Raw genomic sequence first — 26,053 nt, 5'->3', positions numbered from 1 at the left:
CATCTCATGGCACACATAAACTAATTACTAAAATTCTGTGGCACACCAAAAAAAAAAAAAAAAAAAAAATATATATATATATATATATATATATATATATATATATATATATATATTTTATTTTTTTTTGACAATTTGACAAAAAAAAGTATAATTTTGATTCATTTATACCGGATGGCTGTTGTGTTGGCTGTTGTCATTTTTTTATTTGACAGTCTAAGGGAAAAGAGGTTAGTGACCCTGACAAAATGTCAGATATTGTATGTTTTAAAAATTCTTGCAGCACACTGGTGTGTCTCTTACGGCACACTGGTTGAAAATTGCTGCACTGAAAGAATGAATTGCCTGGAAGGGGCTTAGGCCTGTGTTGGCAGGAAGAGATGACTCATTTTTCATCAAAGGAATTTCAAAGAAAAAATGATGACAGGATGATGTCAACGGAACAGGTGGAGACAGGAACCTTGACTGTGGCACAGGAGGGAGGTGTTGAATAGTATGGTTGCTTGGACAGTCAGAATGATTGACTATCATAGATCACAAGAAACGTCACCTGTTTTTTAGTTTCTTTCTCATAAGCCCTGGTAGGCAGTGCTGTTTATGTGCCTTCAGAGCATGTGGTCAAGCCTATGCATGTTTTGGGTGTACTGTGTTTGTACCTGGGTGAGCCAGTCCTGGACTTCTTTCACATGCAGTGTGGTGTGTGCAGCTTCCTGCACTCTGTTCATCGGCTCCATGGCTAGCAGGGTCTATGTCTTGGAATTGAAGTCTGTGTCATGGTGGCTTGAGGTGTGGAATGTCCCCCTGATTTATTAAGATACAGGAATTTGCCTAGATATCAGAAGGTAAAATCTCAGGTACTTGACTTTATTGCCTAAGTACTCTGGTTCCCTCTAGTGTTTGATAAGAGTTGGATCTTTGCTTTATCCTCAATTAAGTTTTTTTTCTTCTTTGAGTTGGGGGCCCTCTGTGGTATATATATGGATGAAGCTTATAAGTGAGGAAAACTTACAGTCAGGAGGAGGGATAGTTAAGTTTTGGTATCTTTTCATATTGCAAAGCACTAAGTTGATTGGATATACAGGCTCCCATTTATCCTACATAATAAAAGGCTAATATGCAAATAGAAGAAAAATAAAAAATAAAGAAAAATCCTGAAATTGGAATGGGAGGGAGGAAAGCTTTGCTTAGTACTTGGTACTGTCTTCAATTGTTGCATCCTTCAGGCTGATCATGAGTTCTGTTTTTGGACGATGCTCCTAGGTGCACTGTGGGATTAACACTGATCTTTGGAGTAGGGTAAGAAGGACATGAGTGTGGAGGCACTGGGTCAGATAACTTGTTTCTTAGAGAAGGGTGCTGGACTTCCCTGGGCTTTAGTTAGCAGTATTTCTCCTCCCGGCTAGCTGTGCTTTTTCCTGTACATCTTCATGAAATAAATCATTAGAGGAGACTTTTTAACCTGAAGTGCCAAAGGACCAGGGAAAAATGTTCTCTAGGGTGGGTTTGATTTGGGAGCTCCTTCGGGGTAATCTGTGATGATGAGTTTCAGAGTCATCACCTGATTAACTGAGTTAGTGAGTCTGAGCCTGAATGCGTTATTTGTACCTGCCCCATAGTATGTACAGCTCCTTTCTCTCTTTGGTTATGAGGTAAAGGCCTTTAATCAGGAGGTCGAGCAGTGGTACAGGAGAAATATTCCCATTGGCCAATGAACCAGAATGTTAAGGGGATTCATGTGGGGGCAGGGATTCCAAATAACTTTTATTTATTTTTTTGATGGGGAAGGAAAAGAACTCCTTTTTAGGTGGCCCATTATCACCTATAGGAGAAGATCCAAACTCATATTTTCATTTCAGACCTTCCATAATCCAGTCCAAATTTCTGTAGAATTATTTTTGTCAACATTATATTTATTCTTATTTTTAAAGGTCAAATATTACTGTGAAGCTTGTAATAAAAATAATCTTCTGTCCTATCTCTCCCTACCTGAGAACTGCTTCCAAGTCATTTGACTGTTTCTTTTAGAATTTTTTACTTCATTTCTTAAATATACTAGTGATTCTTGATTTTTCAGTTTTAGAAATTATCTATTGATGTTCTACTACAAAAGATTAAGTTTTAGTTCTTTCATCCCTGCCCCCTTAACATATTCCCTTCCCCACCCCCTTCTTTCCATCGTCACACATTATTACCATCATGGTATTCAGTGTTTAGATTATTATGATTACATTATATTGCTTAAATCTGAGCCACATAGTATTCTATAATTACATTTTCATTCTTGACCAACTTTTAATTTTTTTCTGGAATTAATAATTGCCCATTTGTTTACTGTTCTGTGTACCTATCTTCACATCTCCCATGGAACTCTAAAACAACTCTAAGTATGTTGTAATATATCAATCTTTTGGTTCAATATATTTTTTTGAGACACTCCCCAGGAGATTTCGGTTCTCCAAGTCTGTTCTCCAACTCTAGCCTTTAGTAAATCTGTCATTTTGGGGCTTCCCTTCACCATCACACTGGGAAATTCCTTCACCTCTCTGTTGGATCCCATGTTTCCTGGGTCTTATGCTGTTATTTTTCTTGATTTACTCCATCTTTTCATTGGAAGATACTATATTAGAGTAGCTTCCTGAGAATAGACACATGAGCGATAAATATTTTTGAGATGTTGCTTATCTGAAAATGTCTTTATTCTACTGTTCATTTAACTAAAGAGTTTGGTTATAGACTTCTAGGTTGCAAATGACTTTCCATCAGAATATATATTGAAGGCGTGCCTCTTCCTAGCTTCTAGTGTTGCTATTGAGAAGTTCAATGCCATTCTGATGCTTGACTTTTGTTTGTGACCTGGTTTTGGGAGGGTAGGTTTTAGGATTTTATTTTTATCCCCAGTATTCTGAAACATTATGATGACCTGCATTGTGAGTATCTGTTTACATTTGCTGAATTGAGTTCTCTATGGGTCTTTTTTATTTGAAAACACATCTTTTATTTATTACTTAGTTCTTTGATATACTTTTTTCTCTTACATTTTCTCTTTCTGGTACCTCTATTAGTTGGATATTGGATTTCTTTGGTTGTTCCTCTGGTTTTTCTCCCTCTACATTTTCTCTCTCTCTTTTTGCTCTAATTATGGTAAAGATCCTCAGCTCTGTCTTCCAACTCTTTAGATTTAAGTATTTTTGCTATCATTTTATTTCTAAATGTTTTTTTCTTATTCTCGGAATATCCCTTTTTTATACTACTTGTTTTTGTTTTGCGGCAATATTGCCTGTTAGGGCTCTCTGAGGGTATTAATTACAGTCCCCTCAATGGTTTCCTTTGCATTCAGTATTTTCTGTTTCGAGCATCTCTGTTCCTTCATTTGGTCTCTGTCTTTCATGTTAGAGACTCGCTTAAAATGTCTAATGTTTCTTGGTTTTCATATTTAAGAGTTAGGCCCTAAAAAGCTGATTGGTGGGACTTGTTATGCTCTTATTGAATAGGACTAGGTAGGGGAGGTCCATTTCCACAGAGAGGAAATGGCTAGTCATCTGTCTGGGGCCTCTTTAAGCCTGTCACCCACAGCTCTGGGGTTTCCAAGCAGGGCCATGGGGCAGGAGGGTGGGGCTTGTTGTTCATTATGTCAGATTTCACCTAATATCCCTGTTTTCAGTGAAGCACCTCCCTTCTGACCTTAAGAGGGCCTGAAGACTTTCCACCAGTTTCACCCCGTAGCTTTCCTTCCCCTCCCCGCAAGCCTTCAGAGTTCCTGGAGCTTCAGTTCCTGAGGCTTTCTGGAGCCCTGCAGCACCTGGTTCCCCACAGACACTCAGCAGAAAGAGAAAGCTGAAACTTAAATTAGTAATCACTTATCTATTCACTCACCAGTTTATCAAACTTTTGTTGATATTTTTTATTCTTTTTGTGCCATTTTTATTCCTTTACTGCCATTTTCTAAGGTTTCAGAAGGGAATAGAGATAAATGTGCATGTTAAATCTGTCACCTGTAACTTAGAGTTGGCAGAAGTGAATCTTCTCAACTTCTCTCTCTCTCTTAATTACACAAACACTGTGCTCTAGCTTCACTTTATACCTTCATTCTTCCGTCTACTCTCATTTCAGACTATTGATATCCTATACATTCTTCCAGACCTAGCTTATATGCTGCATTAATGGAAGCCTTTAAATTAAAAAAATAAAATAAAATTCTGTAGTTGGAAATGGCCATTCCATTGACTGAGTTTCTAAAGTTTCCTACACTGAATTCTTGTGGTCTTGCCACCCTCATGACATGGCATATACTTATTGCCTTATGCTGTAATTGTTTATACACATACCACTTCCCATGATAAGACTGGCTTTGTAATTTTACTTTTATTATTGTTAACAATTAACACGGCACATAGTCAACTAAATATTTTACAGATCCACAGAATTTTAGAGCTGGAAAATAATTTAGAGAGCTAGAATGTGAACTCATTTTATGAATGAATGAACAGATCCAGTGTGAGTAAATAATCCTGCAGTCATAAGCTAGAGACAGAGCTGGAACTATAACCTACTTTTCAAGTTCTCAAACTTCTAAATGTAGCGATAAAATCTGATATATGCTTAATTAAATATTCTGGTTAATCCAGGGTTAACCAAAAGGCACTTTGTGTTTCATCCTTGTTGAAAATTTTTGTAAATAGCTTTTTGGTCTTAGTAATTAGGTGATTCCGACCTAGGTAATAATCATACCTAGTTTCCTTCCTTCCTTCCTTCCATAAATCAGGATCTTGAATATGCTGGGTTTTGTCAGAAAGTGAGCTGGATAATAGTTTTCTTCCAAGGCATCAGGGACCCATGGATGAGGAAGAAATGTAGGCAACTACTGAAAGTACCATGATTTCAAAAACATTTTTTAAATTAGTGATATTATATATTTGGGGTACAAACCCAATTTAATTGGGTCTTAGTTCATTATACTTTTGCTGTTTGAGAATTCATCAAAGATTATTGTTCAAAACATCTTTAAAGTAAATTATCTGTGTCAAAGATTATTCTCTATTTCCCTGGGTTATCTAGCTCTTGGCAGTCCTTTCCAGAATGTTTGAGATAGCTCCAGAGATTTGTGTCTGAGGGGTTAGATACAGCAGGAATGGTATTGGGAGAAAGTTGAACTATTGCTATTGTCTGTTTAGGATTTGTTGGATATCAAGTGTGCCAGACACTCTTAAAAAAAGCTAGGTTCTATCCTTTTTCTCATACCCTACTCTGGACACTTGAGGGTAGATGGGCAGGTACTTAAGGGGCTGTTGCCTTCCCCTGAGATTTGGTTTTCATTAGGGTTTTGCCTCATAATATGAGGCTGGGTGATGGCAGATGGTCTGATACTGGGGTCGGCTTACAGTCTCCTCTGGACAAAGCTGTTGCTAGACAATGAATCTATGATGGAATGAACCATAACCAACCTCTAGAGTGGATTGGGCTCTGCCTCATGCCCATCACTTTTGTTTTGATCCAAAATAGAAATTGTTGTCCCCAGATTTTAGAGTCAGGGTTTATTTACTTATTAGTGTATCTGCCTTAGCCTGTTTTTGTATTGCCACCTGGCTGCCATTAGAGGGATTTCACTATAGCTCTCTGAGTTCCTGCAGGGAGTTGAGAGGAACTATCCCTGTGTTCTTTTCCCTTAAAACTGTTACCCAGATTTCCTTTTATGACTCGTTAAGTCAGAGGCAGCTGATGGGATGCATGGGGGAAGCATTACTCACCAGGCACATATAGTGGCCACTACTGCCGGCCTAGAGTCTGGGCTGAGCTGAGAATGAGTCAGCTCTGGGAATGGAAAGATTGCAGGGAATGGGGGGTAGAGGTTGTTTGCCAGTGACTGCTTCTCCTGTGACTGCTCTTTTCTCTCTAAGCACTCATCACAAAGCTGGGAATACTGGGGATCCAGTAAGCCAACCAACTTTGTGGTGACATAATGTTTCCTATGAAAGGAATGAGCTGACTGGACTTAATATTGTTGCCTTCAGTGTTAATGGGTGTATATGGATTTTGAGGCAAGCTTGAGCTTGCTTGTATAATGAGAGTTCTATGTGTGAGAGTTTCACTGGAATAAAAGCAATCACAGCGTCTCTTTGTCTTGGCTAGAAAACTCAGTCTTCTGTATCTATCTTTGTCCAGTAGAGGTCACTGGGGGTTTAAGCTCTAAATGAGAGAAGCTCACTACTCTTATGGAAGACCAATCAGATTCCTTGTCTTTATTGTGGCATATTTGTACATTTTAAAAATATTAGATCAGAAACAAAAGATGTGAATTTGTATTAAGTACTGCTAAGTTTGGCTGACTTACTGATTTTTTTTTTTTTTTTAAGAGAGAGAGAGAGAAACATCAGTGTGAGAAACATGGATTGTTTGCCTCCCATATGCACCTTGACCGGGGATCAAACCTGCAACCTTTAGGTGTATGGGGCGATATTCCAATGATCTGAGCCTCCTGGCCAGGGATTTTCCTTTTTTTTAAATTTAGGGCTAATGCCAGGATCTGGAAAACGCTCACAATCTAAAATTAGCTCTTTGGGGGTAAAAAAAGCTCTTTGTGTACAAAGCGTGGTTTCCATGGCTAAATAGTTTTTAAGTTGATCTCTCTCATCTATGCTTATGTTGGCCTGGACTCTTCTTCTGAACCTCAAATGTAGCTACCTATTGGCATTCTCAAGCCTGCCAGGTTACCTCACTGTTGAGCTCCTGATCCCTTTGTCAGCGCATGCCCATTCCTGCCCTCTTGTATTCAAGGAGCCTCAGGATAGCTAAAGGTGACATGTGTTTCTTAACCAGACCACATTAAGAGATGTGTTCTCATTGAGACCATTTTAAAAAATATATATATTTTATTGATTTTTCACAGAGAGGAAGAGAGAGGGACAGAGAGCCAGAAACATCGATGAGAGAGAAACATCGATCAGCTGCCTCCTGCACACCCCGCACTGGGGATGTGCCCGCAACTAAGGCACATGCCCCTGACCGGAATCGAACCTGGGACCCTTGAGTCCGCAGGCCGACGCTCTATCCACTGAGCCAAACCGGTTTGGGCGAGACCATTTTTTTTAAATTTGGAAGAGCATTTAAAAATGCATGTAGGCTGGATGGCAGTAAGATGCTAACTTACTTTCACTGTGCATTCACTTAGAATGAGAGATGCTTCTAGACAACAATAACCTTGGCAAAATTTAGAAGCAATACCTATAGACAGGGCTTCTTTTCCTTGTATCTTCTCCATTTACTTCAGATAACTGACTATCAGACTTTCCTGGAAAAGGTTTAATAGTTTGATTTTACTATTTTGTTAGGGGGAAATGGTCAGAATACAAAAAAAAAAAAGGGATTATATTAAATAGTACTATGGATGTTCTAAATATTCTTGTCCTTTCTCTTTTTGAAGCAATGCCATTGAAGCCCAGTTTGATTTATTATTGACTTAGAGCTATTAAATAACACACACTTTATCTTTTTTTTTTTTTTCCTTTTTTTTATTGATTTCAGAGAGGAAGGGAGAGGGAGAGAGAGAGAGAGAAACATCAGTGATGTGAGAGAATCATCAATCAGCTGTCTCCTGCACACACCCCACTGGAATCGAACCTGGGACCCTTCAGTCTGCAGGCTGATGTTGTATCCACTGAGCCAAACCAGCTAGGGCCGTGGTCGGCAAACTTCAGCTCGCGAGCCACATGCGGGCTCTTTGGCCCCTTCAGTGTGGCTCTTCCACAAAATACCACGGCCTGGGCGAGTCTATTTTGAAGAAGTGGCGTTAGAAGTTTAAGTTTAAAAAATTTGGCTCTCAAAAGAAATTTCAATCGTTGTACTGTTGATATTTGGCTCTGTTGACTAATGATTTGCCGACCACTGAGCTAGGGCAACACACACTTTATCTTGACTTAGCCACCAAAGAGGACTTGCCGCTCAGCTAGGGCATAAATGCTCTAGTGTAGTAACAATAGTAACAGTAGTTAACAATGAGTTAACTGTGTGCCAGATAGTCCATGCATTTTCTCACTTAATCCTCACTGTGACGTGGTAATTTTATTGTCCCCCCTTTTACAGATGAGGAATTGAAGATTAAAGAGATTTAGTAATTGGTTCAAAGACACAGCTAGAAACCGTGAAGTCAGCATGAATCTAGGTTTGACTAACAAATTATATCACATTTAGAGTTCTGTACAGAGAGAGGGGTACCGGGTTTTAGGGTCACTTTTCTAAGTGCTGTACCAGAGCTTTTCCCACTTTACTTTCTACCTTTACTTTTTTCTTTCCTTTTTCCAGAGTAAGAGCCTCAATTACTGAGCTGGACAGAAAGGCCACCCAGAGTTTAGATATTGGGCAGACCTGTATCTGGAGAGATTTCTAATAGTGGAATTTCTAATCATAAATAGTTATTTCCCCAACTCCAATGAAAAGCAAAATTTATACTTGTGTTCTTGGAATTACTTTTCTCATAAACTCCCAGGTAGATTTAGAAGTTCAGTGTTAAAAGCGGCTCACTCAGCTCCTTTGTTAGTTACCTGTTGGGCCTATCTAGAGGAGCACGATGAGTGATCACTGCCATGTGGTTTTATAGACGCTTGCTCTCTGGTGTATGCTTTTGTGGTCAAAATATGTAAATTCCAAAGAACTGCTTATATTTTGGGAAACTTCCTGGTTTATTTACCAAGTTTTGCTCTTTTTATTTATTTATTTTTATTTCTTTTCTAAATCTTTATTGTTGAAAGTATTACATATGTCCCCATTTCCCCCCCATTAACCCCCTCCAGCTCGTCCCTGCCCACCTGCCCCAGACTTTCAGCACCCTATTGTCTGTGTCCATGGAGTATGCATATATGCATACAAGGTCTTTGGTTGATTACATCTCACCCACCCATCCTTCCCCATCTTTCTTCTGAGATTCTACACTCTGTTCCATGCTTCCATGTCTCTGCAGTTTTGCTCTTTTTAGTATGTTCCCCTCTTACACTCCTGGCTCTCACAGTGCTCTTGTTCATTACTAATTCATTAATTCATCTGTCTGTCTATCCATCCATCCATCATCCATCCATCCATCCATCCATCCACTCACCCACCCTCTCGTTCCACAAATTGTTATTAGAGAAGGAGAGGTTTACTTCTAACTGGAATAGAGGGAGTCTATCCCAGGGAAAACTGACCTTCAGCTGGTTTATAGGAATGGAATTTTGACGTGGAGATGGGTAAATGAGGGAAATAATGTACATTCCAGGATAAATGAGGAAAATATTGTAAAGCTGGAGAGTTTTGGACTTAATTTGCTGACGGTGGGTAATGAAAAGTTTTAGAATGAAATTACAAATGATTGTCTATTGAGCATTTAAGATGTACCAGTTACCATGCATGTTTCAGGGGGAATTAATCTCACAGTGGATGAGGGCAGGATTGGCAGGTTGGAGACTGGGATTAGGCAATTTAGATTAGGTACATTTTTAGTTTTCCAATGTTTTGTACAGTCTGAGTAGTATTTAGAGGTCTTTGTGGTCAGATGTGGTTTGCTGCTCCTCCAAATAATAATAATAGTAGCCAATAATTATTGGGCATATATTGTGTGCCAGGCACTAAGCAGTTTAAATGCATGTACTCATTTAATCCTCACTGCAACTATATGAGATAGGTACTATTATTATAATCATTTTGCGGATGAGGAAATTGAGGTTCTGTGATGTTAAGCAATTTACTGAAAGTTGCTAATGTGACAGATATAGTAGAATCTGGATTTGAACTAGGCAGTCTGGCTTCAGGTTGATCTTGAAATTACCATACTTCTAGAATGCTCATGGCATCTAGGCTACTGAGCAAGAAATTTGGGAGCTTTTTCTAACTTTATTGTATTTAGTAACACTTCAGTATGTAGAAGATTTTTAAAAGGCATTCTGGGCCTTTGCCATGTTTATTATTGTCTCAGTCCTACATTGCTAAACATTAAAGACAGGAGTCATGATATCTTCTAGTTAGCGTCTGTGAAGTCCACATCTTCTGCCTAGCTATAGTTATATGTCTATTGGATTTATGGGAGGAGAAAGAGGACAAGAGCTCAGGGCCAGCCTTGGATGCCTGGATCCTGCCCTTTCCAGAAGCCAAGGTTTCCCATCCTATCAGATATATGCTAGTCTCTCTACCAAAGTTTTAATCATATATACCGTATTTTCCGGCGTATAGAAGATTTTCCTGGGTTAAAAAGACGTCTTATACGCCGGAAAATACGGTATATGGTTTTAAAATATGATTAAAATTATAATATAACCTAAAAAAGTTTTTCTTTATAAGCATTATTTTTCTAGATTTCAGAAATTTTAATTGTGATGGGTCTTAATATTTTTTTATTTTTATTTTTTTCTCTCTTTATTGATTAAGGTATTACATATGTGTCCTTATCCCTCCATTGCCCCCCAACCCCCCACTCATGTTCTCCCTGGTGTCTGTGTCCATTGGTTAGGCTTATATGCATGCATACAAGTCCATTGGTTTAGGGTCTTAAATTTTTAGTCAGTATCTGAAGTTATGCTACTACATGTGCTATTTTGAGACTAAGTGTAATGCCATTGCAGTTTGAATAAAACAGCCTCACTTCTCACAGGGTTGCTTTCATCTTGGTCATAGACATTAAAGTGATTCTGGGGTATTGCCTTATTTTGAGATTTCTTGTGGGTAATGGTTGTGGGTAACTGTCCTAAATTCTTGTTAGTGAAGTAATCTTAAAGAGAGGCAGGCCTAAAATCTTAACAAAGTTCAGACTCTTGCTTCTACAAGGTTTCTTTGATGGTTTAGGGATCCCATTGGCTGTTAGCTAGGGATACCCTGAGGGGTGCTAAATATGACTTTAAATGGCCCATTCTTTGTATAATAAATGATCTCTAAAAAGAAACTAGTCACTCCCTCCTGCCAGTCTCTAACCACTTCCTGTAAATGATAGCACACAGATCCATTTTAGTTTTGCCAAGTGAAAAACTTATTTTTGCAAAGGCAGTTCCCCACCTTTTCTTTCTTCCTTCAACAAACACACATACACATATACACAAAGGGTAGAAACAAACATTTTACCCATCATATGTAGAAAAATGGTGTATCCAAGGTATAGCATGCTATCTAATCAAGATCTTATCAAGAGTAAATTTTTGGGTACCTTTCATTGTATTTTCTAATAATAACAGATTCAGAATGTATCTTGATATTTGAGTGCTTTGTCCTCCTTTGCCTAGGTATTTTTGAATGACACAAGCATGCTAAATTATTTTCTAATTCAGACACTTTTACAGTGGCATCTGGTAACAGAATAAGGCAGAGAAATGACTTTCACTTTGGGAAATGAAAATATTGTGAATATATAAGATTGCAAGAAGACAGTTGTACAATGGTAATAGAGCTAGTACTAGAGCACTATAATGTTTTGTGTTGAACTTGAGAATCTTTTCTTAGAGCTGGGTGGAGCTATGTACAGACTAAGTTTTGCAAAGAGGAAGTTTTCCAAACACAAGTATCTAAAATTGTTTAACTTCAAGTTAGTGTACTTATTTTGCCAAACGGTTATTGACTTGAAATCAGACAGATAAAAGTTCAGATGTCTGTTCATCATCTTACTTATTTTGTGACTTTGGACAAAATAACTTGAATTTTCTGAGCCTCAAGTTCTTGATTTCTAAAATGGGGATATTTTAGGGTATATTATCAGAATTAAAGAAGTAGCAAATGTGAAAGTGCTTTCTAGTAGCTGCTCAATAAATGTTAGTATATTATATTACTAGTATAGTATGTTATAATAAATGACCTTCCATCACAGCTCCAGAGCTTCTCCACAGTAAGGGGTGTGTGTTATCGTTGTGGTGTCCACTGTGTCTAGCATAATGCTCCATGTCTTTAAATCGAATGAATGAATGAAATGCTCTGTTTCACAAGACAGCCAGAGGGAGCTCCAGTTTAGTATCCACTGGATTGCACTATTAATTTTTCTTCTCTAGTGCTTATTCCCTTCAGCAAACACTGTATTATATTTCACATGTCAAGAAAAATTCTCTTTTGACCCTACATCCTTCTCTCTGCTCCCTGTTACAGCAAAATTCCTAGCAAAAGTTGTTTTTGTTGTCACTAATTTCTTCCCATCCTTTCTTTTTTTTTTTTACATTTAGTTTTTAAAATTGTTTTTAATTGAGGTATAATTGACATATAACATTATATTAGTTTTAGGTGTATAACATAATGATTTGATATTTATATACATTGTGAAATGATCACCACAATAAGTCTAGTTAACATCTGTCATTTTACATAGTTAACTTCAACTTCGTTTTCTGGTGATGAGCACTTTTAAGATCTACTGTCTTTGCAACTTTCACACATGCAATTCAGCATTATTAACTATAGTCACCAGGCTGTGTTTGACATCCCCATGAATCCCATTCTCGCTTGAATCACTCCAGCCAGGCCTTGCTCTGCCATGCCATCAAAACTGCCCTACTTAAATTCACTGGTGACCTCCACATTGCTAAATTCAGTGGTCAGTGCTCAATCTCATCATGACACATTAGCGGCTTTGATATGGTTAATTACTACTTTAAAAATATTCTTTTTTTATAAATATAGTTTTATTGATTTCAGAGAGGAAGGGAGAGAATGAGAGAGAGATAGCAACATCAACGATGAGAGAGTCATTGATCAGCTGCCTCCTGCACCCCCCACACTGGGGATTGAGCCTGCAACCCAGGCATGTGCCCTGACCTATAGAATCAAACCGCAACCTCCTGGTTCATAGGTTGATGCTCAACCACTGAAACATGCCAGCGGGTAATTGCTACTTCTTAAAACACTTCCTTCACCTGGCTCCTGAGGCAGCTTGCTCTTGGTTCTCCTAACCCACTGGCTTCTCTTTTTTTAGTCTCCTTTGGTGGTTCTTCCTCTTATCTAATGTTGGAGAGTTCCAGGGTTTAGTCCTTGAACTTGATCTCTTTCTGTTTACTCCTTAAGTGATCTCACTCAATTTCCTGGCTTTAAAACTTCATCCTGGGTTTCCCCCTGAACTCTCGATTCATATATTCAATTGCATATTTAAAGTTCCACTAGAAGATCTACTAGGCATTTCAAATCTACTGCATCCAAAAGGGAATTCATACCTATGCCCCCCTCCCAAAACAAACAGCCACACCACAGTGAACCCCAAACTCTCTGCTTCTCTGGTACTCTTTCCCATCTTAGGAAATAGCAGTTGTCTTTTCCGTTTCTCAGGCCAAAAACTTTGGAGTCTTTCTTGACTCTATTCTTTCACTCAACAGTCAGTCTATCAGCCAATCCTGATAATTCTTTATTTTTTATCCAGATTATGACCACATCTCACAGTCTCTACCACCACACCCTGGTCCCAGCTATTATCATTTCTCAGCTACCAATTTTGGCTTGGGTTGTTGTAATGGTATTATAACTAGTTTCCCTGTGCCTGCTCTTGCTTCTCAATAGTCTGTTAATATAGCAGTAAGAGTGATCCTTTTAAAACCCAAGTTAAGTCATGTCACTCTCTCGCACTAAGCCCTTCAAAGGTTTCTCATTTCACTTAGAACAAAAGCCAGTGTTTACAAATGGCCTGTACAGCCTTAGGTGACCTGGCCTGGGATCTCCTGACACTCTTCCCTTCTTTCTTTTAGCTCCAGCCATTCTAGTTTCCTCGATATTCCCTGAACACACCAAACCTGCGAACACACCAAACCTGCTTTAGCGTTAGAGACTTTGCACTTGTTCTTTTCTTTAACTCATACTTTCTCTAGCTAGCCATATGACTTGTTTGCTCTTGTTCTGTAGGTCTCTGCTCAAATGTCAACTTATTAGAGAAGTCTTCCCTGATCACAATATGCATAAAACTGTAAACTTATCCCCTCTGACCCTCCTTTCTTCTCTTCATCTCCCTTAGTATTCTCCATAGCATTTATGTGACAAACTATATATTTACTCGTGTTTTTTATATGTCTTACCTTATTCTGCTATAAGTACATAAGCCCTGGAAGAGCTTTGCTTTGCTCACTTTGTCCCCAGTACCTAGAACAGGGCCTTGCACAGTATACAATAAATATTCAATGAATGAAATGTAGGTTAGAACAAAATTGTAGATTATCTTAATGCCAGATTAAAACATTCATATTTATTAGTTCTTCCATCTGCTAATCTAGTTAGCAGATTGTTCCAATCTAAAACACTTCCTTTTATTCTTTTAAATTTAACTTTACAAATATTAAAGCAGTTTGCATTTTTTTGAAGTTTATTTGTGAGAACCCCGCATATTTATATGCCATAGTGCAAAAGTCACCATACAAATAAATAAAGAGCAAATTTAGTAAAAAGATGAGGCTCTACCTCTTCCCTGAGTGAAGGGTACGGGTGTCACAGAGGATGTTAGATGTATTCTCGGCTATTGGACCTTCCCTTGTATGCTGTGTGTCCACACTTCATTTTGTGACACTGTGAGAACTTTGCATATTCAACTTAGGCTGTGCAGACTTCTTAGGTTCTTTCCAGCTTTTAAATGGGCTTGTTAGGTCTATTGACGTATAATTTATGTATAGTAAAACTCATCCTCCTGGGCATACAGTTCAGTGAGTTTTGACAAATGTTTGCAGTCGTGGAACCATCATCACAACAACCGGCATACAGAACATTTCCATCACCCCCTAAAGTTCCCTGCCTTCCTTTGTAGTCAATTTTATTCCCTCATCCCCAGCCCCTGGCAACCACTTACCTGATTTCTGTCCCTATAGTTTTGCTTTTCTAGAACGTCATATAAATGGAATCATACAGTATGTAGCCATTGGTGTTTGGCCTCTTTCATGTAGCACAATGCTTTAGAGATTCATCCATGCTGTTGTGTATATGAGTAGTTTGTTCCTTTTCGTTGCTGAGTTGTATTCCATTGTATGGTTGCACCACAATTGTGTAAGTTCACCAGTTGATGGACATTTGGATTGTTAGCAGTCTTTAGTTATTTCTAGGAAAGCTGCTGTAAACATTCACATCTTTGTGTGGACACATGTTTTCATGTTTGGGGGGTAAATACCTAGGAGTGATATTGTTTGGTCCTCTGGTATGTATATGCCTAGCTTTATAAGAACCTGCCAAACTAGAGTGGTTGTGCCAGTTTGCACCGCCACCAGGTATGTGAGAGTTCCAGCTGCTTCACATCCTTGGCAAGACTTGATGTTGTCATGCTTTGTAATTTTAGTCATTTTAGTAGGTGTGTAGTGGTGAAGTGTCTAAAGTTGCCTGCTACAGTGCCCATATCCAGTTTCCATTTGTCAGTAGGCCCCAGTATTGTGGAAGGCATTGTTTTTTGCTGTGATTGAGTGTTCTGATATCCCCTTGGACAGGTAGTACAAATCAGGTGGATTTTTGTTCTCCTTGCTCATCTTTATCATGCCTTGATGTCACGTCTGTTTCATGGACTTGTTCTGTATGCGATCCTCTCTGCAGTGATGTTCAGGCCCCTTGCTCCTCCTGGGCTGTGGGTGTGGAAGAGTTGCCCTCCGACTGTGCCAGGGTACTTGTGCACGCTTTTATATGCCTTCTTCCTGACAGTGGTTCCCTAGGGCTTATGTGACTTTTCCTTTTAGCTTCATCTTGAAGTCTGGCATTCCATCCAGGCTGGGAATGGAAAGTTGAGTGTGACGTCCTCTGACACCCTCCCTTCTTGTAGAAGGGTCTGAGGTTTGTTTGTTTAAGCTGAACAGAGGATGCCAGAGATAGAGTCTGAGTCCGCTCAACACTAGCTTAGGCTCTCCTTTCACTCTCCCGGCTCCTCCTTCCCCTCCCCCGCCCCTCTGGCCAGTTGTTTCCTGGGCTTCGCCTGAGATACACTGTCCAGCTTTAGTCCCTGTCTACCACTGCCTGCTGAAAAAGGCAGGCGGGATGGAGGAGAAGCCGCCAGGAAGTTTCTGACACACTGAACTGCCGGCTTCTGCCTCTGCTGATAGTACAGGAAGGACAGCAGTAACCTCAGTAGAAAGGCATTCAGAAGCCTGCACCGAGCTTGGGCTTGTGGCTAACTCACTGGAGGAGAAAGGACCGGCCTGGAAATGCCTCTTTTAGATTCATCTTATTTGCCATCAGCCATCTTTATTTTGACTCATGTTCTTGGGATTGTCGGTGTTCTATACTGGAAGAGATGTGCCAGAGGCAGAGCAGGTAACTGGTATTGAATTATTCTTTAAATCTATAGTGGGGCTTTTGAAGGTGGGGTAAATGACGGAAGTCTTACCAGTTGCTTTCCTTAAAGGGCCAGTACATCCTTTCAGCTGGGGTGCTGTCAGACCTGCGTGTGTGTGTGTGTGTGTGTGTGTGTGTGTGTGTGTAGACCTACTGAGAAAACTGGTCCCAGAGCAGCCCAGTGCCCATTTTAGGACCCACACTCTTTCCTGTTCTGTGTTGCTGCCTGGCTGGAGGGTGCTGGTTTGATGAGGTGATGTCTGGGCTCGAAGCTGAGGGAAGTGGCAACTATGCTGACTTGTGTCCTTCCTCAGAGAATCAAGCCCTTCCTTTCCTTGCTTTCTCAATCTCAAAGTGGTTTGGGGGTCTTTGTTTTTAACCTAAAACATCCATTAACCCTGTCACCCTCCTCCAGGTTTAGAGGTGGGGAAACTTGTAGGTTTAGAGAAGTTTCTGGATTTGGCGCAGTTTCGGGTGAGAAAAGACAGAAGAGGAAAGGTCAATGAGGAAACTGGGTGCGTGTCCTTGCCGAGGGGCATCTTGGAACACCTCTGAGGGTGCCTCTGTTCTCCTCGATGTGACTGAACCTGTCCCTTTCCCCTCGGGCAGCTATACGGTGTACTCTATGTGCCCAAGTCATCCCGTTAAATGCAAGGAAGTTAACTGTTCTTTTCCTCAAGGGACTGGGCCCAGATATTAAAATTAAAAAAAATGGTAACAGACCCTTCTTTTCATCCCATATTGCTATTATTTACATTATATTCCTTTAACTTCTAAACACCCAGCGCTGAGGTGTGCAGTGCTTAGCTGATTCTGAACCTCCAGAGTTGAAGATTAATAAAGTCTAACTTCTGCTGGAGTACATCCTTGGATCCCAGTGCCTTCAGTACTGTCATTGTGATCTGCTTATTCTTCCAAGCCAAGTATCGAGATATTGTTGCTTTGTCTCTTACAAGTTAAGATGGAGGTTTGATGACATGACTTAGATTTCTATTAAAAGTTCATGAATGCTTGACAGAATTAGAATTAGATTCAGTCATTCCCCAGTGTCCTTTCCAGTAAGTCCCAGAAAAGTTTTGACTAAATATTCAGATCCCAGTAAGTGTATCAGCAAAAACAGGAGAACATTAGAAATATGTTTGCTTGTGTGTTAGTGTGTTTAAAAAGATACCACCAAATGGCTTTCCTGAAATGTGAACCTGTATTTGAGCATAGAAAGACATGAGTTAGTTATTCAGCCCTATATAATATTTCATACATAATGAGAAAAGAAATATTCAGAGGTGGAATTGATGTTTTCCTTTCCCTATGCATTATGGTAATGACATTTCTAAACTGATAGTCGTTAATATTAATTAATATTTTAAAAGTTTTCTTCAGCCCAGCTGGCATGGCTCAGTGGTTGAGCATCGACCTATGAACCAGAGGTCATGGTTCAATTACCAATCAGGGCACATGCCCGGGTTGCATGCTCGATCCCCAGTGTGTGTGTGGGTGTGTGTGCAGGAGGCAGTCAGTCAATGATTATCTCTCATCATTGATGTTTCTATCTCTCTCTCCCTCACTCTTCCTCTCTGATTTCAATTAAAAAATATATTTAAAAAAAGTTTATCTTTAGTGAAGAATTTTTTATGGAACTTAGGAGTCATAGTCCTATCTTTAAGTGCTTTATTTTTATGTTTTAGAAATATTACTTTCATAAATAGCCATAAGTACTTTGAAATAAAAGGAAAAATCCTATATAATAAAACCCTAATATGAAAATCAACTGAACGGTGGAACCGCCAGCGGAATGACTGGTCACTATGACGTGCACTGATCAACAGGGTGCAGACGCTCAATGCAGGAGCAGCCCCCTGGTGGTCAGTGCGCTCCCACAGGGAGCAGCGAGCCTGGCTTCTGGCCGAGTGGCTCTTCCACAGGGGGAGTGCTGCTCAGCCGGAAGCTGGGCCCACAGCTGGCGAGCGCAGCAGTGGTGTCAGGAGTCTCTCATGCCTCCGCTGTAGGCGGGCGGTAAGGAGCAAGGGGTCTTGGACTGCGAGAGCCCCGGACTGCGAGAGGGATGTCTGACTGCTGGCTTAGGCCCGGGATTGGGCCTAAGCTGGCAGGTGGACATCCCCCAAGGGGTCCTGGACTGCAAGAGAGGCAGGCCGGGCTGAGGGACATCCCCCTACCCCCAGTGCATGAATTTTGTGCACCAGGCTTCTAGTACTTTATAAAAGGTTTTTATTTCTATGAAACAAATTTATTCCAGTACCTAACAGTTAGTTATCTTGGGAATGTACTATGTTCAGTTTACCTGTAAAATTAGAGCAGTGGTATTTCAGTTGGAGACTATGGATACCAAAGCTTCCATAGAAGTACTTAGAAGATTCTGCACCCATTTTATTATTATTTCAGTTTTCAGGCGTAGTTTATTTTATAATTTATTTAACATAACATCTGTACTCTAATGTACTACCTTCTGATTGGACATCACCAGAATAAAGTTTCTCCATCATTTCTGTGTATATATTTATACTGCTTATCAAATGTACACGTGATTAAAAAGGTGAAGATGGTCTCTTCTGATTTTTTTAAAAAATTGTAAGTGTGTATACTATTACAGAACATACTGCTGAACATAGGACCTGTGCCTACTAAATTCTGGGCAAGGCTCAGTTGTATGGGCTCAAAGTGTCCTTCTATAATAGTGACACATCTAAATGATAATATTATAATATTGGCTTAGTGTGCACTAAAATTTTTATGTTTATTGTCCCACTTTTCACATTTACATATCTATAATAATAAAAGTGTAATATGCTAATTAGACCAGACATCCTTCCAGATGACCTTCTGGATGAAGCTGGGGCTGCAAGGGAAGTCCAGGTCCCTGGTGCCTGCTGGTGGCCGCAGGGAAGCCTGGGTCCCGGGTGCCAGAGGGAAGCCGGTGCCGGCAGCTAGGGGAAGGAAGGCCAACTCTTGCATGATTTTCGTGCATCGGGCCTCTAGTTCTATAAGAATGTACATAGCTTTTAGATATTGAAGGCAGTTAACTTGGAAACATATTTCTGCTATGTTTTTAGGCTTGTGTATAAATATATTTGAATAATATTCTAAGATTACAAGGCAAACTAAAACTGTGACTTTGTTTCTATTTTTATTGATCAGTTTAAAAAAATAGTTCCCTGCAATAAAATACAACATAGAAATAAATTGGATGCTAAGGTTGCTATAACTGTAATTATTAATCTCTAATTTCAATCAAAATTACCTGGTGTTATTTGGCTTTAATGTAAGTAACATAAATGTGAACCTCTAAAATTGGTTTATGCTATTAAATACTGCAGTTACGTGTTCTATATGTTGCGTTCCATATAATATTTGTTTGACTAAATGTCCTCTTGTCAGAGTTGAAACCCGCTATCTGGATATTTTCTGAGGTTCCTTTAGCACTGCAATTCTAAGATACTGTGTTATAGTAAGTCCTCACCATTTGTATAGATTTCTTGTTTCTTCTACTCTTACAGTTGGTAACATCTGCTATTTTGCTCTTAGAGTTGGAAGGTACCTTACCTATTAACTAGTCCAATTTCTTACTTAATTCTACCCTTGTCAGAAATCATTCTTTCCCGGGCCTGTGTGGCTCAGTTGGTTGGAGCATAGTCCCATACACCAGAAGGTGGCAGGTTCGATTCCTGGTCAGGGCACATAAACACATGTTTCCTGTTGGTCCTTGCTTTGTTGGGGCACATGTGGGAGGCAATAAATTAATGTTTCTCTCTCACATCAATGTTTCTCTCCCCTTCCCCCCCCCCCCCCCCCCCCCATTAAAAACATATCCTCCAGTAAGGATTAAAAAACTTACTTTAAAAAAAAAGTCATTCTTCCTTTGCTTGAAGGGCTCTGATTGTTGAACATACATCCTATGATCTATTCATTGTGTTGGTAACTGGGGAGTTCTTTTTTAAGCTGAAACTTGCCTCTTTGTAATTTATGTCCATTAGTGCAAATTTAGTCTAAAGAAGATCAAGTCTACTTTCTCTTCTAAGTGTCAGACTTGCTTATATTTGAAGGCTGTCTTCTTCAGCCTAGGGATTTACCTTTTCATTACTATATATGGTTTCTTAACTCCTTATCTTTCTAGTATTTCCATTGGCCAGTTAAATTATTTTTGCTCTGAAAATGTGTGTGTGTGTGTGTGTGTGTGTGTGTGTGTACAGGTAAAGGGAATGCAGCACTAATCACTGATTACTATTCCTTAGCTTTTCGTAGCTATCTTTTTTCTAGGGGTTATGGGTCCATTGTGAGATTTGGTTATATAAATACATGGCTTTTACAGCCATGTTCCCAAGCCACTGTCTCTTCAGCAGATGTAAGCAAGATACAGAAAGACATAGACAGTCTGGCCGGAAGCCATATAATACTTGTAAGGCAGAGCTTAGCATTCAATTAGTATTTAGAATTTTAAACAGTTTTCAATACTGTTTAATACTGTTTCAGCACTGTCCACATTTGCATTCACATACATTATCTCATTCCCCAGTTTTCCTCCTGTTTTAGTTTGTGTCTTCAATTTTTCATTTTTTCTCTCTAGGACTGTTCAAATAATATCTTTCCCTTATTTTTTCTCGTCCCACAACCACCCCTAATCTGTCTTCTATCTGTAGCTGGAGTGATCTTTTTAGTGTGCAGAGCTGTCTGTCACTCTCCTGCTTAAAAATTCATCAGTACTTCTCTGCTTTTAAAAGTAAGTTCAAAATCTACAGCATGGCCTAAAAGGCTTTTCATGATCTGCCCCGGCCTTTTTCTCTAGTTTCATTTCCTGTCTTGGCCTTACAAGCAGCTAGTTAGTAGTCCATCATCATTTAAAAGCTTGTAGATCTCTACCTGAAATGCCTGTATCCTCTTTTCAACTGGACTCCTTGATGCTTGTCCTTCAAGGGAAGAAGTTGCCACCTCTGGAAAGCCTTCCTTGAGTGAAGTAAGATTTCCTCTTCTGTGCTTCAGTTGCACTCTGTTAGTACTTCTTCAAACCTGTATTGTCATCTTGCTTAGCTGGTCTCTCTCTCCCCATTAATTAGATTATATTAGACTGGATGATCTTCAAGAACAGGGACTCTTACTCACCTCAGTTTCTCAAGTGTTTGAGACAAAATAGATGTCAGTAAATTGTTACCTGAACTAATAAATAAAGGAATTAAGGTAGCATTAGATATAAACTGTAGCAATTTAACCATGTCCTGTTCATTTTTGTATTTATAGGGCATGGCTTAGCTAGAGTATGGCCTAAGGTGGTGCTCATTATAGGTTAATTGAAGGATATAGAGTGGCCCTGTGTTTTAGTTTATTAATATCTCACATTGTGATAGTATAAACAGGAAAGGAACTTTATAGTTACTTGAAAAGAACATTTGCGATTTTGTCTGTTTGCAAAAAGACAAATTTTTTCCTCTCTTGAGTCTTGTTTTCTTTCTTTTATTTTTTTAAATATATTTTATTGATTTTTACAGAGAGGAAGGGAGAGGGATAGAGAGTTAGAAACATCAATGAAAGAGAAACATCGATCAGCCGCCTCCTGCACATCCCCTACTGGGGATGTGCCTGCAACCAAGGTACATGCCCTTGACCGGAATCGAACCTGGGACCCATCAGTCCACAGGCTGACGCTCTATCCACTGAGCCAAACCGGTCAGGGCGGGTCTTGTTTTCTTTATCTGTAAAATAAAAGGTTTGGACAATCCAATCTCTCTCTCTCTCTCTCTCTCTCTCTCTCTCTCTCTCTCTCTCTCTCTTTCTCTCTCTCTCTCTGTTGTTAATTCTCATCTGAGAATATTTTTCTCATTGATTTTTTTTTTTTTTTTTTTTTAGAGAGAGTGAAAGGGTGGAGGGAGGGGGGAGGGAGGGAGAGAGAGAGAGAGAGAGAGAGAGAGAGAGAGATTGGTTGCCTCCCGCATGCGCCCTGACCAGGGCTGGGCATTGAACCCACTACCCTTGACTGGGACCCTTTGGTGTAAGGGCTGATGCTCCAACCAATGAGCACACTGGCCAGGGCAAACAATTCAATCTCTTATGGTTTTTTCCATTTTTAATATCCCACTAGGAGGACTAGTTATAATCCCTGGATCTGGACTGTCACTTTTTTTTTTTAAAGCAGCTCCATCTCCATCACACTGTTGAGTCGTTAAACTTAAGATCATTTATAAAATGGCTAAACCCTGTACATGAATTGTTGTCACTCCTCCAGAGACTGCTGTGCGTTTGGTTTTCTTAAACTTCTGCATGAGACTGTAGGTATCGTAGTTAAATTTTGTCCTCTGAGATTTGGTGCAGCTTTTTGAGATTGCTTTTAACTTTTATTTCTCCATTTGTAACATTAGCTGAGCATCTTCAATTTGTATTAGCTAAAAATTTGTTAAGCTTATAATAGCTACTCAATAAATAGGTGACATGTATTGAATATATATTTGCTCAAATAACTAAAGCATTTGATGTTTTAATGAAGATAGAATTTTTATCTTTTTCTTTCCCTAGTTTTTTTTTTCTTTTCTAGATTTGTGCCATGTGGTAGAAAGACCACTAAACTTGGAGCCAGAAGATCTGGGTTCTAAGTCCTGGCTCTTCTGCTTACTACTGTGTGATGCTAGACAGGTCACTTAGTTCCTTGGAACTTCAAATTTCCAATCTGTATGAGAAGAGGAAAGGTCTCTGATTTTCTGTGATTCTGGCAATGTGATCATCTGGCTTATGCTTGGATGTGGTATGGAATTGTGGCTGAGAGCAGGTTGAGAGTCTGGGGTCAGACTGCCTGTGTGTTCAACCCAGTTCTTGCCCTTACGGGCAGAATAACATTAATCTGTTGGGTCCTCTGTTTTATCTGTAAAATGAGGTTAGTAATACTGCATGGTTGTTTTGAGTTAGAATGCATTCAGCACATGGTAAGGACTGTTTAATTGTTTGCTATCATTATTATAATTTATTTTTACTAAAGATATCACTGAAGCCCTAGTGGATAGAGTGTCGGCCTGCTGACTGAAGGGTCCTGGGTTTGATTCTGGTCAAGGGCACATGCCCGGGTTTTGGGCTTGATTCCCAGTAGGAGGCAGCCGATCAATGATTCTCTCTCATCATTGATGTTTTTGTCTCCCTCTCTCTCTCCTGTGCTCTCTAAAATCAATAAAAATATATAAAATTCTTTTAAAAACAAAAGATATCACTGAAGACAGTACTTTCTTGTGGGCTGTTGGGACAAAATAAGTGCTTGTCTTTACCATTGGGAACTAAGAAATGAAATAGAAGCCAGTGTGGGATTATATAAAAAAGTTAGTGATGTATTATATGAATCATTGTGTTACATATTAGAAACAGAGGCTCCTGCATCAGCTTTAATATTCTTAAGTAGTGGGTGATTTTGGCATTTTAGGAAATAAATATATCACTTTAATTTTCTGTGTGATTGTAAGAAAGTCAGTAGCTATAAATTCTCAGATAACTTTTGGTCACATGTGGAAATATTGGCTTACACCTCTTCCTTCCACTCAACATTTTAACCTTTTGCACTCGGATGTTGAGTGTGACTCGACACGGTTAGCATCGGTAGCAGTTCTTTTTTTTTTTTAATTTTATTTATTTATTTTTTAAATTAAATTTATTTTTTTAATTAAGTTATTATATGTGTACATATCTTACCATTGCTCCCCCCACCCCACACCCATACTTGCCCTCACCCCCCAGAGTTTTGCGTCCATTGGTTATGCTTATATGCATGCATACAAGTCCTTCGATTGATCTCTTATCTCCCCCACCTCTCCCTAACCTTCCCCCTGTAATTTGACAGTCTGTTTGATGGTAGCAGCTCTTTTTATACTCTTTGAATGTATCAATAATTTGAAATATAAAAAAATCCAAATAAATAAGTTTGTATGAAAAGAAACTCCAGTTTTTTATTCTACTGCCGCGCTTTGTAAAATCTGGGGTATTTAAAAAATTAAATCCCGAGTAGAATAAAGGAATCGAGAAAAAAGCAAGCGAGTACAAAGGGTTAAAGATTTACAGGTGGCAGCCAGACTCACTTTTTCCTGCCTCTAACATCCCTGGACATCTAGTGAATGATGAAATGACTAAAAGTTGGGCAAAAACAAAGGGGAATGGCTCAGTTAATCACTATGCTAGTCACTATACTAGTACAGTTGGTCTCCTCTGGATAATTAAGAGCTGACTCTCCTAAAGTCCTTTCTCTGTTTTCAGCAGCAGCTTCCCCTTTGAGACTCAGGACCTCCTGGGAACCTGAAGGGAAGGAAGGCCTGGTCTCCTGGCAGCTAGACTGACCTTGTCCCCAACACTGCCCCCTACTTTCTTCAGTCTACAGTGCCTTCAGGGGAAATAGTTCTGCTTGGATGCCAGGGAAGTGAGGAGAAGGCAGACTTTGGTTCACCTTCCTTAGACCTTACCCAGTAATGATTATTTGATTTTTGGAGACTGTGAAATTACTATTTCTAGAAGTTGCCCCACATGTTCATTTGGGACATGCTCTAAATCACCAGTTGACCATAGTCAAGTGTTTTTATTTCTTAATCTTCCCAGAATATTCCACCTTCTTACATATATAGCCTGTTTAGTTATTTTGGTTTAGGTCCCTCTCAGAAACAGCAGGGTATAACAGGAGGCATAGCTTTGGAGTTGGATAGAGGATATGAAACCTTGGTTAAGTTATTTAGCCTTTTTAAGTCTTAGTACTTTCATCTCTAAAACAGAAATGGAAATATCTTTCTTAGAGAATTGTTGGGATTAAATAAAATGATATTTAACGTTTTTAGCACATTACCTGTGAACTCACAGTTACAATAGATGCTCAATTAATTTTAGCTTAGGTTTTGAGTGCCTTCTAAGTGTGTTAGAGATTGGGATACAAAGACAAAAGACCGTCCCTGCACGAGAGGAATTTAAATCTGATAAAAGGGAAGGTTACTAAACATGAGTCAGGAAATGTCTATTCCTTCCTGTTCTCTCTTCCCTATTTCTTATGCATTTCTTTTCCTAGGACAAGGTAAATTCTAGGAGGACCCTTCCTCTCCAGGGCTGACTAAGAAGAGTCTACTAAGAGGAACAAACTGAGTAGAGTTGTCACAGGTTATCAGGGTGACAGGGAGCTTAGTCAAGGAGAGATAAAGTCAGCCCTGAGTCCAGTTATTAGTAAGTAGTAACAGGATTATTAGCAGTTTGTAGGGGGAGGGATGCCCAGCAGGGAGTGAAGGAAGCTGTCAGGGGACTGAGGCTGGTCACAGGGCTTGTTGAACTTACTCTTTTTCACTTGCAGTCTTCCAGGCTAATCTCTGGAAACTTGCTTTCCTGGGTGCTGCCCCTCCCTCCCTGCCTTCAGGAACAGGATTGGAAGAAGCATTAGCCTGAAGGAGTCATTCTATTTAGGGAGCTGGAGCAGAGGGCCAGTGATTAGGCCCTTATCTGCAGTGAGGCCTTTCTGAGTGGCGTGGGGCCTGGATTGGGTGTCTGTCCTGATCATGGACAGAAGCTTGGCTTTTCTGTCCCCTGGTTGGGTCAAAATTGTGAAGAAGCCATAGATGGGCTGGGCCATCTGAATAAAAAAGGCCTCATTGTGTTTCTTCAGCATTCCAGTGTCTGGTACAATTAGCCAAGACTCAGAAAACAAGTTGGATAAACAAGCAAGCAGCCTCCTGATGGATAGAAGGATTTCTGGCACAGCTGAGTTAAGTGCACTGATTGTGAAGGCAAAGTGGGAAGGTCTGGGGAGAGGAGGGGACTTTGGAATAGCATTCCTGGTTGGATGAGGAGAAAGAATGGAGCAACCAGGAAAACAATATTTTTGAAGTTGATAAAATCTGCT

General features: G+C 39.6%; 1 protein-coding gene across 9 annotated transcripts in view; it reads left to right on the top strand.

Moving 5' to 3' along the window:
- MACF1 (microtubule actin crosslinking factor 1) overlaps positions 1-26,053 on the top strand; it is a 331,345-nt gene that overhangs the window by 75,132 nt on the left and 230,160 nt on the right. For 5 of the 9 annotated variants that reach the window (XM_079776975.1, XM_079776977.1, XM_079776974.1 and 2 more), the window contains exon 1: positions 14,488-16,188. The exons of 1 other annotated variant lie outside the window; for it this stretch is intronic. In XM_079776975.1, coding sequence (XP_079633101.1) covers positions 16,080-16,188 — 109 coding nt within the window. In that variant the 5' untranslated portion in view covers positions 14,488-16,079. Of the gene's footprint in view, positions 1-14,487; positions 16,189-26,053 lie in introns of those variants that run through there. 3 more of the 9 variants (XM_079776980.1, XM_079776978.1, XM_079776979.1) reach the window with 2 other exon arrangements.

Source organism: Cnephaeus nilssonii (genome assembly GCF_951640355.1).
Source record: "Cnephaeus nilssonii genome assembly, chromosome: 7".
Classification (NCBI taxonomy): Eukaryota; Metazoa; Chordata; class Mammalia; order Chiroptera; family Vespertilionidae; genus Cnephaeus; species Cnephaeus nilssonii.
The sequence above is the reverse complement of the archived record's forward strand: the minus strand, read 5'-3'. Positions and strand labels throughout refer to the sequence as shown.